General features: G+C 45.1%; 1 protein-coding gene across 4 annotated transcripts in view; it reads right to left on the bottom strand.

The window, feature by feature from the left end:
• Positions 1 to 14,475, bottom strand: part of TRIM2 (tripartite motif containing 2) — a 121,450-nt gene that overhangs the window by 41,126 nt on the left and 65,849 nt on the right. For all 4 annotated transcript variants that reach the window (XM_083171860.1, XM_083171866.1, XM_083171851.1 and 1 more), the window contains 2 exons: positions 6,032 to 6,210; positions 4,039 to 4,276 (listed from right to left, as the gene is read on the bottom strand). In XM_083171860.1, coding sequence (XP_083027986.1) covers positions 4,039 to 4,276; positions 6,032 to 6,165 — 372 coding nt within the window. In that variant the 5' untranslated portion in view covers positions 6,166 to 6,210. The remainder of the gene's footprint in view (positions 1 to 4,038; positions 4,277 to 6,031; positions 6,211 to 14,475) is intronic.

Here is a 14,475-nt window from a genome sequence, read left to right as displayed (position 1 = left end):
CCACTGGCAGTCCAAGCATAAACATGACATGTTTGTTCAGTTCACCATATGTATGCATTAATTACAAGCCAGCATTTATAATAAACTATAAAAAAAATGGAAATTCAAATAAATAATAGAAGAAAAGCAAGAAAAAAAATCAATTAAAATGGAGCAGTAACGGCTCAGCAGTAAGTAGGAAATCTTGCCCAATTTTAGCATATAGGATGGATGATGTCTGGAGTTAATCCCAGGGGGTCACATGTCACTTGTCTTTACAACAGCCTGAAAGTGAACAAGCAATGAATGATGTGTGTATTACTAGAGAGCATCTCTGAATGTGACTACTGAGAGCCTAAGTCAAGTCTGACGGCTCCTGTGATGGTCACTAATCTTTAAACACGATACACTAAGGAATTAGCATTTAACAAGCCATGAAAGAGGGCAATGGGATTGAGTAGGTAGAAGTAACAAGATTGTACACATGGCAAACGGAATTAGGCACAATCCTATTTAATCAGTTCCTTTCACTTCCTTCTGCTCAGTGCTTGTACATAAGTGAAGGCCTTTTACACAATAGCAATGAACCAGAAAAAAATAACCTTCTGAAAGTGCAATGACTACATGTAAATGGCATCTGATTAAGGTCATATAGAGTAATAATCTGCAGAACAATAACACTCATAGAAACTGGATCTACTGTTACCAGTCAGTCAGGTATCTCAGTCATGTCATTTCAACTCATTTGTACTTATGGAGCAATTACAATTTGATGGATTTGCTCCTCTAATTGAGGCCAACACTGTACAAGTGAGAATGTAATGCAAAATGTAACAACTTAACGCAACTACTGTAGAGTTAAGTGTGCAGTTTAATGTGAGCCAACAATCAGGGGTATTCTATGCTGTCGGCGAGGGTTGTTTGTATGGCGAGGATGGCTTATTTAAGCCATCCTCACCTCCCAACCCCCTCGCCGGCCGATCACCATATTCAACGTTCCAGGAAAATCCTGCCGCTCGCCATATTCAACGTTCGAGGAAAATCCTCAGCGTTTAAGGATACCATTAAATGCAGAGGTTCGCCGCAAATGCAGTGAGCCTGCTGCATTTTGTGGTGAGTCCTGCTGTTTTTATGGCCACGCTTGTAGTTTTTTAACCTCGCCTCAGGTTACAGGCGAGGTGGAAACAGGGAGTGCATTGAATACGGATATTGATAGCAATACTGATGGTGAGCTATCGGCACTGCTCGCCGTATAGCTTGCAGTCAGCCACTGCAAAATGGTTCAATGTTAGGTTGTATACCTTTTAAAATGTAATAACAGACCAACATCATATGTGAACCTAGTAGCGCTGTCTTGTTCTGATAGTTTGATACAGATATCACACTTTGGGGCAGATGTATTAAGCCTTAACAAGAGATAAATGCAAGGGTGATAAAGAGAGATAAATGTCCAGCCAATCAGCTCCTTACTGACTTTTTTTCAAACACAGCCTGTAACATGGCAGTTAGCAGGTGATAGGCTGGACGTTTATCTCTCTTTATCATCCCTGCATTTATCTCTTGTTAAGGCTTAATACATCTGCCGCAATATTGGCGTATCTGCAAGTTTATTATAACCCCTTTCCCCACAAAATACAGTGTGCGTGTACCTAATCCCAAAAAACATACCAGCTGTAGGAACAGACTTAGGGGGTATTCTGGCTTATTCGCAAGGCTGCGATATGCGTGCACATTCTAACAGAATCACTCCCACTCTGGGAAATATTTCTCATTATTATCACACCCACTACACATACCCACAGTCAGTGCCGCAGCTACATATACCCCCAGTCAGTGCCGTAATTACATATACCCCCAGTCAGGGCAGCAGGGGTACACATGCCCAGTCAGGGCCGCAGAGGCACACACGCCCAGTCAGGCCGAAAAAAGGTATGCACGCCCAGTCAGGCCACAAAAAGGTACGCACGCCCAGGCAGGCCACAAAAAGGTACGCACGTTCAGTCAGGCCACAAAAAGGTACGCACGCCCAGTCAGGCCACAAAAATGTACACACGCCAAGTCAGGGCCGCAAGTACATACCCACAGTCAGGCCGCAAAAAGGTACGCACGCCCAATCAGGCCGCAAAAAGGTACGCACGCCCAGTCAGGCCGCAAAAAGGTACGCACGCCCAGTCAGGCCGCAAAAAGGTACGCACGCCCAGTCAGGCCGCAAAAAGGTACGCCCGCCCAGTCAGGCCGCAAAAAGGTACGCACGCCCAGTCAGGCCGCAAAAAGGTACGCACGCCCAGTCAGGCCGCAAAAAGGTACGCACGCCCAGTCAGGCCGCAAAAAGGTGCGCACGCCCAGTCAGGCCACAAAAAAGGTACGCACGCCCAGTCAGGCCGCAAAAAGGTACGCACGCCCAGTCAGGCCGCAAAAAGGTACGCACGCCCAGTCGGGCCACAAAAAGGTACACACGCCCAGTCGGGCCACAAAAAGGTACGCACGCCCAGCAATGTTCCCTCTAATTTTACGAAGGCTGAGTGCGGAAAAAGATTTTGGCTGTGCAACTTTGGAAGGAAATTAAAAATTTTGTGCGTCACATATATAACAGGAAAATGACGTTCAGCTTTTGTGTTAACTTTACTTCAAAATTATATTAAACATTTAAACATTCAAAACACAGCACACAATGTAGTTAATGGGTGAAACACACATTAATTGAGTCCAGAACTGCAAAAAGGGACCACTGCTGCTTTGTGCGCTCTGTTGTAATGTCTGTGCGCACGCTCGTCGAGTTGTGTGCGCGCGCACAGCTTAGAGGGAACACGGACGCCCAGTCAGGCCACAAAAATGTACACACGCCAAGTCAGGGCCGCAGGTACATACCCACAGTCAGGCCGCAAAAAGGTACGCACGCCCAGTCAGGCCGCAAAAAGGTACGCACGCCCAGTCAGGCCGCAAAAATGTACGCACGCCCAGTCAGGCCGCAAAAAGGTACGCACGCCCAGTCAGGCCGCAAAAAGGTACGCACGCCCAGTCAGGCCGCAAAAAGGTACGCACGCCCAGTCAGGCCGCAAAAAGGTACGCACACGCCCAGTCAGGCCGCAAAAAGGTACGCACGCCCAGTCAGGCCGCAAAAAGGTACGCACGCCCAGTCAGGCCGCAAAAAGGTACGCACGCCCAGTCAGGCCGCAAAAAGGTACGCACGCCCAATCAGGCCGCAAAAAGGTACGCACGCCCAGTCAGGCCGCAAAAAGGTACGCACGCCCAGTCAGGCCGCAAAAAGGTACGCACGCCCAGTCAGGCCGCAAAAAGGTACGCACGCCCAGTCAGGCCGCAAAAAGGTACGCACGCCCAGTCAGGCCGCAAAAAGGTACGCACGCCCAATCAGGCCGCAAAAAGGTACGCACGCCCAGCAATGTTCCCTCTAATTTTACGAAGGCTGAGTGCGGAAAAAGATTTTGGCTGTGCAACTTTGGAAGGAAATTAAAAATTTTGTGCGTCACTTATATATAACAGGAAAATGACGTTCAGCTTTTGTGTTAACTTTACTTCAAAATTATATTAAACATTTAAACATTCAAAACACAGCACACAATGTAGTTAATGGGTGAAACACACATTAATTGAGTCCAGAACTGCAAAAAGGGACCACTGCTGCTTTGTGCGCTCTGTTGTAATGTCTGTGCGCACGCTCGTCGAGTTGTGTGCGCGCGCACAGCTTAGAGGGAACACGGACGCCCAGTCAGGCCACAAAAAGGTACACACTCCCAGTCAGGCCACAAAAAGGTACACACGCCAAGTCAGGGCCGCAGGTACAGACCCTGGGCGCCTTGGAACACATGGTTCTACAAAATCAACACTGCTGGCAAGTGGCAATTTAGGCCGATATATATGTATCAAACTCACCGAATGTACTAACCTAAATAAGGAACTCTTATTACTATTGTCAACAATTTTAACAATGTAATTCATATTCACCACAATATTTGCATGAATTTATCATGTTAGAAGAAGGATTTACCAAATATAATGCATTCAAATAATTATCAATTCTATGCATCCATGTTTTCTTACATTTCCATCATGATTAGGGCATGACAATGGTTTTCCAGCAGCGACAGCATTCACAGTCTCCAGGATGGATGAATCCTCAATGCCATTATCTGGACTCCTCTGCAGCACGTCCATCAGGTTAGTGATGAAGAAGTTGTTCTGTAGCGCAGACACCCCCTTCTCGGGTAGGATTGAGGTCTGACGGCAGACTGGACAAGAGAGCGTCAGGCTGTGAGCTGGAATGTAGTTCTGCAGACACCTGCAATGTCACAAAATGGAGACGGTGACTGCGACAGGCCCAGAATTAGGGCAGCTACATAGGCTCAGGATGTTTTATAGCAGAGACACAAGACTTTAATTTGAGGCAACGACTGAGCATCATATTTTTTTTTTTATGTTGGCCAATGTAAAAGGTCATAAAAATGAATTAGAAAGTGACAAAAAGTTATCACATAAATCTTATAGGAAATGAACATGCATTCATTCAGAATAATGACAGGGAGAAGAGAAGGGGCCTAGCACAGATACTCAGGACCCTAACAGGAGGGATGGAAGGGGGTGAGGTAGAGCCAGAGGCAGACACCAAGAAGAAGCAGTTGGTGAGGTTAGAGTTGAAGTCAGAACAGAGCTAGATATGCCAATAAGTCTGGAAGAGGAGAGGATGATACACAGGTGCAGATGTATTAAGCTTGATAAAATCATAAAAGGGCTGGTACATTATCACCGGCCAATCTGCTTCTAACTGTTGGGTTATAGGCTGGGTTTTAAAAATGAGTTAGGAGCTGATTGGCCGGGGATAAAGTACCAGCCACTTTATTATTTCACCCAGCTTAATAAATCTGCCCTACAGTGTCTGAGGCAGCAGAAAGGTTCAGTAGGATAAGTAGGGAGAAGTGACCCTTGGACTTGGTTCAAAGCACATCATTGGTGACATTGACCACTGCAGTTTCAGTGGAGTGGGAGAAAGCCAGACTGAAGAGAATGGTGGATAGCGTTGTCAGAGAGGTTGCTGGGGAGACAGCTTTATACCAACCTCTCCAGTAGTTTGGAGGAGCACAGGAGAAGAGAGATTAGGCGATAGCTAGCGGGTGAGGACAATGACCTACACTACTGTAAATTATGAGACCATTTTCCATTGCTTTAATGGTATTTCTAAAGTTATGTTATCATATTCTTAAGGTCCATACACACTGGTACACACTGGGCGACTATGCCCAGTGTGTATGGACAGCGATGATCGCAATCATCACTGCGGGGAAAGCTGCTCAGTGCATACACACTGAGCGGCTTTCCCCCTGCCCGGCGCCGATGGAAGGGGGGGGGGACGGCGTTGCATAGCGCAGAGCTATGCAAAGCCGCCCTGAAAGCCGCTCATCTTCTGGTATAACCAGCAGATGAACAGCTTTCCCGGCGATGATGCGGGAGCGCGCAGCAGCGCTCACTGCTCATCGCCGGGCCATACACGCTGGGCGGCTTTGAGCTGAAAGCCATTCAAACAAGCTGTTCTGAGTGACTTTCAGCTCAAAGTCGCCCAGTGTGTATGGGCCTTTAAAGTTATACCACTTAGCAGCAAGCTAGGTCGCACCCAGGATTTTAGACTCAGCACCAAGATAGGTGTGACCCCTTTTAGACCGGCATCCCGAACCACCATAATGCCGGGTGGGTGATGTCACTGGAGGCGGGGCCTGAGCCTCCTCTGGGAGAGGACAGCATCTATAAATGCCGGCTTTCAATTACAGTAAACTGCACCATGATCCGGGTTGAAGTTGTGTTCAAATCCGGGTTGAAATCCTGGGATGTAACGGTTTACACTGCCTGCAAACTAGGGATTTTGCACGTTCTTGTGCAAAACCCCAGTTTTGCAGGGCTGGTATAAAAAGTGCTAATACAGGATTACACTTCACCTTTTTTACTTTGAGCGTAACATTATTATTTTGATTCAAATGGAATCTACAAAAATAGATATTGTGATACAGTAGTATTGTAATACAGAATAAGCCAACAGACAACTCACCTCTCACAGAATGTGTGCAGGCAGGGAAGTACTTTGGGATTTTTGTATCGATCAAGGCATATGCTGCAGATCAGAAACTGCTTGTCAATCTGACGCACCACAGGGCTAGGGATGTTGGAGCCTTCACTGGCCATCCTAGACCACTGACATGTGGGTTAGGTTCCCTTCCACCTTGTACACTAATAAAGGGAGAGGGGAAAAAAGGATGTTAAACAGAACCAGAGTTGAACTTTGCCATGGTGTCACTTGAACACATGAAAACTCTGCATATATATATATATATATATATATATATATATATATATATATATATATATATATATATATATATATATATATATATATATATATATATATATATATATATATATAATATATATATATATATATATATATATATATATATATATATATATATATATATATATATATATATATATATATATATATTCAAAGCTTAACAATCTTCCCAGTTACTAAATTAGTTTACCTTGGTTGTCATAGGCCAACATATAGCTTATTTCTAATGCAGACACACTTTATTTAAACCCTAAGCTCTACTAAAAAGTAAGCAAGCCATATTCAGAATGCAAATCACTATTGCACAGTAAGCAGAGATTTCCTGCTCACAAGTCATACCATGCTCATTTGTCACTGGAGGCTTTACCTATTTTTGGTCCATATTTGCATCCTGCAGGTGAGCAAGGGATACACTATCACACAGTATAACATATCTAGTACCATAGGCGCTGCAATCTCAAGTAAAGGCTAAACTGCTAAGAAACCTCAATACTACATTTGTGAACAAGAAAAACCCCAGAGCGAGTAGGTAATTGACATCATTGCTATACTTGAGCACCTTGTTTTTGCATGAACAATACACGGTACTTGTGTAGTTTCACGGCACCAGCATGGCGCCGTGCTACTTCCGGGTTCTACGCTCGCCACAAACTATGTTAAAAAAAGTAACTTAACGCCATGCCAACATGGATAGTTCATACCCCCACTATCCATGTTGGCATGGAGTTGATTTTAAATAGCGTGGCGAGCGTAGCGAGCCACCGAGCCCGCAGCGTGGGCGAGCGAAGCGAGCCCCGCAAGGGGACTCAGACGCACAGCGCCATACTGGCGCCATGAAACTACACAAGTACCCAATACACTCTATAAACATTAAGGTTATGGCTGAATGCAATGCATTATTAATATTTGCAAAGTAGGGGAAAAAAACATGTACATTTTTTACCAATTACAAAGTGCTACGGAATATGCTGGCGCTTGCTAAATAAATGCATACCCTCCTGTTTGGGGTAGTCGACCACATCCCTGTATAGAAAAGTGAGATAAGAGAAGAGTATACAGCTCTCTTGTATGTCATGCTGTGGCAACTCTAAGAACTGCGGGAAGGGGTGGGGCTAAATGCCATGTCATTTAGTTCTTCCCCTCACCCTGGACCTGTGAATTGCAGCAGGGTTTCCTTATGTTGGGGGTGGGGGTCTAAAGACAGGACTATTCAACCCCGCCCCCTAAAGTGCCCTAGAGTGTCTTCGCTCTAGGCTGCTCCTGTAGAGGAGACTTACAAAGTAGGTAAGTCTGCATGAATGTTGATAAATAGCTCTGAGCAATGTTTAGCTCTTATAGAGCCTACACAGAGTCTTTTGTCTATTTTCTAAGCGATCTGACTAGTTTGCTTAAAAATGAAGTACAAACCGCTGTATGTGTATGGCCCCCCGGCAACAGAGATGCGCGGTTTCGTGCAGCACCATCGCCGGACTACATATATATACTGCATGCATAAAACAAATACTGGTGTGTAGTGAAACCAGGGGTGGATTAAGCCTTAGGGGAGCCTGGGTCACTTTAGACAGGGAGCCCCCTGGGTCACTTTAGACGGGGAAAAGCTCCCCCGTTTTCAAGGGCACAGGATACCCTGTGCCCTTGAAAACGGGGGAGCTTTACCCCGAAATGCCGTCGGGCCATAATAAATCTGAAAACAAGCCTGTGGAGTGCCACTGTCTATCCACCATATACAGATCCTGCCAGGGAATCCCAGGGGGCACCCCAGCAAGGTACATTATAAGAAAGAGGAGTGCCGGACATCAGTTTGTATATATACTGTATGTGTGTGTATATATATGTATGTGTGTGTGTATATATATATATATATATACACACATACACACACATTATATATATATATATATATATATATATATATATATATATATATATATATATATATATATATATATATATATACATATATACACACACACACACACACACATACTACATACACACATACTACATACACACATACTACATACACACATACTACATACACACATACTACATACACACATACTACATATATATATATATATATATATATATATATATATATATATATATATATATATATGCACACACCACATGAAAAGCCTATGTTTGTCCCTCTGCACATTACTCTGTAGGAGACCTCACAGGCTCAGCGCTGCCTTGGATTAAAAACCCTCCCATGACGAGGCTGCTGCTGTCTTTCAAGGGCCTGAGAAGCACGTAACGAGCTCCATCATTCAGAGCTCAGCACAAGCCTCTCAGCCTCTGACCTCTTGTGTAAAGTCTGATGGGTCAACTCCCAGTAATGCACTGCACACTTGTGCAGTCAGTGTGCCTTGGCTCCCGATGCTTAGCACCATTAATCATGGTCACATTGGCAGATAGGTGAAGCTGCAGCACTACCCCAACTCCCATGCACAAAATCTTTAGCTGAAAAAAAGTTTTTAAATACATGTTGACCACAGGGAGCTCTAGAGAGAGGGGGGACAAGGGGTACTGACCCCCAGAGCCCCCCCCTTAATCCGAAAACACCAAGTTTGAGTGGCTTTCAGCTCAAAGCCACCCAATGTGTATGTCCCAGCTATGACCAATGTGTATGTCCCAGCTATGAGGAGTGAGCTGCATCATCACCGGGAAAGCCGTTCATCTGCTTGTATTACCAGCAGATGAGTGGCTTCGTGGACATCTTTGCATAATGTAAAGCGCAACGGAATCTGCTGCGCTATATGAGAAACTGTAAATAAATAAATAATAGTGCTGCTCTATGCAAAGCTGTCCACCCCTCATTGGACAGTGCCGGGCTGGGGGAAAGCCACTCAGTGTGTATGTACTGCGGTCATCTCTGTCCAAACACGCTGGGCATAATCGCCCAGTATATGGAACTTTATGCTGTAAAATGTTTGTTCACTGACACTTGGGCTAGTGTGGTGAACATGAAAACTAACAAACTATTTCCACATGACAAGAGTTTATAGCAGGAATTCTCCCCTACATGCCCACTTCACCTCTGCTACAACTTTCTCACAATCCCTCCTTCAGGACCTCTCCCTCCTCCTCCTCCACCCCCACCTTTGACACTCTCTACCCCTAACCACCAATGTATTTATTTATTTACAGTTTCTGTTGCACTTTACAATTGTAGACTAGACAGTGATAAAACAAACTTGGTAACAACAGACTTGAAGGCAAGAGATCTTTCTTCAAGTCTGCATACCTCACCCCATTCTAGACATCACCCTCATTCTCCTCTCCCTCCATCCAGCATATATATAGTATAAAACAGCTGGTACAGTAATTTGCCGTGATTGTTAATGTAAAAATGCTCACTGAGCCAAGTGGTACCCTGCAGCCTCTGCGATAGAGATAAGCTAATAAACAGACCCCGTAGATACACTGTGCGATACGAAATTTTGTTTTTTTTATACGCTAGAAGAAAGTACTCCACCACATTCTACTTTTTAACGAAATTATATTCCAAAAATAGGATTGATTCCAGCCTGACAAATCTGTCCTCACTCTCCATCACTATATATTAGGATTGTTACTAAAGAGACCTTAGAACAACCACAGACATGTGAATGACATTGGCTGCTCAGAATGAGGATTCTTTCAGCTAATCTGTGAAGTACTGACCAGTTGTACAGTACCACAAAGGATTCAAACCCTGTATGAGGTCAATCAGGCATGGAAAGATCAAAAGGCATTTCCATGGAAAATACAAGTAATGCGGGAAACCAGCAAACAGATGTACATTGTTATCCAAATACCAACTTTCTCAGAGAAATGATGCCCACAATGAAGGTAGTCATGCTGTACGTAACCCACAGACCAAAAGTGCAACACTGCATTTATTTGGACTTAGAACCAGTAGCAGATTTACTATATGGCAACCAAAGTGGCTACTTAGGGCCCTGTGGGTCACAGTGGCCCCATCGATAAGGCTTTATAAAGGGCATTTCCAGAGGTCTGCAAGCACCACCACCAAAATTGACTGATAGCTGATATTGCAGAATTCTACGGCAGGGCTGAAACTAGGATTTTTAAACACCCGGGACAAGGCCGTAATTTGTCTCTGCTCCAGGGGTGTAATAATGGTTATTAAAAGGCTTTGGATTCTGCTAAACTGCTACAGTCAGTAAGGGTGATGGGGGGGGGGGGGGTTGGTCACACTAATGTGATTGGCCGCTCACTAGGTCTGTGCAGGAAACTGATTGGAAGAAGTACTGCTCACTTAAGCCCCGTACACACTAGATGACAACACTTCAGCACCGTCAAGATCATGATTGATATCGGCAGTGACCAGTGCAGGTCTTTGGCTTCACAGCCAAAATCGTTAACAACATTGTGTGTACACTAGACATTTGTTTAAATAATGATTGCTCAGAAGGACCCTTCTTACCAATATCTTTTAAAATCTCATCTAGTGTGTATGGGGCTTAAGTCTTTGCAGGAAAACTCTAATGCTGGCCATACATTAGAATGACCAGAATCCAATTCGAGTTGTCTCACAACTCCCCGGCAGCCCCAGACTAACGATTTGGAGCATTTTGACACACGATGTGCTAACGATGTACTTACGATCTGCACGATTCCCACTCTGGAAAGAACATAAGATCTTAGGATCCATCCCACGACCCACAGTCCCACACATTGGCTCATAATCGCACCAAATCACTTCACGGTGTGCACAAAAATACATACAATGCATCGTACGAGCCATCAAAATCCTGGATTTGTACCTCAAATCGTTGTAACGTATGGCTAGCAGGAATCGGCTAGTGTACCCACTACCCAGCATTACACCATATGGTTACAGACCACTTTTATTGTTATGCTGCTTCTGGCACAACTGTGAGGTTTATTTCCAATTGATGGCAGTGGGCCATAGGGTTACCACCCGTCCGGGATTACTCCGGACAGTCCAGTAATTGAGACCGGCTTCTGGAGTCCGGAAGGGTGGCTGCCCCAGACTATACATTGTCCGGGATCCCCCCCGCCACCCGGCCGGCCGGCCGGCACCGCCTATTACTGATGCGGGCTGCCGGGCGGCCATGTGACGGCGGGGCGGGCCGTCCTACTACTCCTCCTTCAGTGTGATGTGATTCATGTGAAGATTGCTGAGTGAGTGGCGCTGGCTGGGAGGAGGAGGGAGGCGGGACACAGTCTCTGTGCCACTTCTCGTATGTCCTCCGGCTCCTCCTGCGGACGTGTGACGTGACTGCCGGTGTCGCGCGACGGTCATGGACGGCGCGGTGAGTTAACTTGTGTGGCGCAGTGCTGACCCCCCCAATAAGTAATAGTCTGCACCCTTCCTCTTGTGTGTGCCTGCCCTTCCCTGCAAGTGACAGCATGCCTTCCTTAAGTTCCTTGTCTCACCTGCACATGCCCGCCGATCCCCGCCACAAGTGTCTGCTTACTTCGCACTTGCTTGTGAGCATGACTGCGCCACCCCTGCAACAGCCTGCCCTTTCTCCTCCCAGTCTCGATCTGACACCCCGTCTCCCTAATTCCTTCTCTCTCTCCCCCTTATCCCCCTTTATCTTTTATTCCCTGACACCCTGTCTCTCAGTCCCTCATTTCACAGAAAACCCTCACTCTTTACCCCTAATGGGCATCACGGTGTGGGGCATAATGTGTAATAAGCATCACAGCGTGCAGTGTAATGGGCATCACAGTGTGCAGCGTAATGGGCATCACGGTTTGGGAATCACAGTGTGGGGTGTAATGAGCATCACAGTGTGGGGTGCAATGAGCATCACAGTGTGGGGTGCAATGAGCATCACAGTGTGGGGTGCAATGAGCATCACAGTGTGGGGTGCAATGAGCATCACAGTGTGGGGAGTAATGAGCATCACAGTGTGGGGAGTAATGAGCATCACAGTGTGGGGAGTAATGAGCATCACAGTGTGGGGAGTAATGAGCATCACAGTGTGGGGAGTAATGAGCATCACAGTGTGGGGAGTAATGAGCATCACAGTGTGGGGAGTAATGAGCATCACAGTGTGGGGAGTAATGAGCATCACAGTGTGGGGTGTAATGAGCATCACAGTGTGGGGTGTAATGAGCATCACAGTGTGGGGTGTAATGAGCATCACAGTGTGGGGTGTAATGAGCATCACAGTGTGGGGTGTAATGTGCATCACAGTATGGGGTGTAATGAGCATCACAGTGTGGGGCATAATGTGTATTAAGCATCACAGTGTGCAGTGTAATGGGCACCACAGTGTGCGGCATTATGTAGGCATTATGGCGTAAACTTTTGGTGCACTGTCCATTTTGTCCCTATTTTCTTTTTAAATTGCCCACTCATGGCATAATGTGTAATGGGCATTATGGTGTGTGGCATAATGTATAATGGGCATTACAGTGTGTGATGTGACACAACGTGTATGTGGCATTACCGTGTGCGAAATCAAGAATAGATTTGAAACAAATGAAAAAAAAACAACAACCCATAAAGCGGGTCAATGGGTGGGCTGTGGGTGTGTCAAGAGGCGGGTGACTGTCCGGGAATCGCTGAACACAAAGGTGGTAACCCTAGTGGGCCACGTAGAATATAATTTCTTATAGCAGCATACTATGGCAATAAGAAATGCTTTTGTGTCAATCTAAAAAATATAATACCCTTGGCAGGACAGTGGCATCATCAGGAGCCAGTCCTGGCACAGGGTTTTGCAGTAAAGTGGCAACGAACAGAATCCTTCTACTGCCTTTTCTGATACTGCACATGTACAGACATAAGGCAGAGCATGTGCGGTATCATTTTACTTCCAGCCAGGAGGAGAGATCATGGAGGCTGCCAGGAAGGAATCTACTAATCTTTCTCTGGTGATTCTCTTCTCATAGATGATGCCAGATAGAGTTAGCTGCTATCGGGGCCAGGCACCAAAGAAGCTAAGCTTTCAGAACTTGGTAATTTTCAAGAACCCAAACCCATTTGAGAATAATAGTGATATCATTTTGGGCATTTCTTGAATTGATCATTCAGGTCATGCCAACATATTTGTCTCTGCATAGTCTTAGCTTTAATAAATAGATCTCTTAGTCACAAATCTAGACCCATCATTTAATATGCCCAAAAACTTACTTTAAGAGAATCTGCCCAAAAAGATTCCTGTTAAATAATATTGAAATTCGTAGATATTGAATTAATTTCAGGAGTCTCCGTGGCTTCCGTAGTACACAATCTTCAATTGCTAATATTACATTATTAGATATTTTTATGGTACATACAGTAGGAAGCATATTATTTAGGGGATAGGGTAATTGGGTCACCAGCAAGTAGGTCAATAAGCATTAGGTCGACACCACTAGGTCGACATGCAGGAAGGTTGATATGGGTTAGCTCGACATGGTCATTAGGTCGACAGGGTTTTTTTCACCCAAATGTCAACAGTCAACATAAACAACCAGATCACCCTGTCGACCTAACCCATGTCAACCTTAAGTCATGTCGATCTAATGATTGTTGACCTACTTGCTGGTAACCCAACAATCCATACCCTTATTTAGCCATGTATCATTAAGTGTATTCAGCCAATTCAGTATTATGTATTGTACACAGAGTGTAATACAAGCGCAATATGAGCAGTGACTGCAGGAACACACACAGCAAAGCCAACACAATACCTAGTAAGAAGTACAACACATACATTTGTCGCAATGCCATAGAAACACAATTGTCACAGCATTTATTCAGCAAAATCTGATGACCCACGCTTACCAGTCATTCAGTGAGCGAGAAAGATAAGTGTTTGTGATCATACTCGACCTCATTTAGTGCCAACAAAGTAAACAGAGCAAATATCAAACAAATAGATCCCTGAAGTTATTAACCAAAAATAAGTGAAACTACTGGTACCTGGGAAAGGTGCTCTCTACATTTGGAAATGCTCCTCTATAAGCGAATGGAGACAACGGAAAGTTGAACAGAATGAGGCGGATTCAGAATTGTGTGCAAGCCAGCTGAAGAAGATACACTCGCACGGCAGGCTCAGAACTAGGGGCCTGATTCAGACCTGATTGCTGATCTGCAAAGTTGCAGTTCACTGCATGTACATAGTCCTCGCCCAGACAGAAAGTAAACCCGCCCCTTGCAAATCTGTGAG

This window comes from Crinia signifera, chromosome 1 (genome assembly GCF_055691185.1).
Source record: "Crinia signifera chromosome 1, ASM5569118v1, whole genome shotgun sequence".
Taxonomy (NCBI): domain Eukaryota; kingdom Metazoa; phylum Chordata; class Amphibia; order Anura; family Myobatrachidae; genus Crinia; species Crinia signifera.
The sequence above is the reverse complement of the archived record's forward strand: the minus strand, read 5'-3'. Positions and strand labels throughout refer to the sequence as shown.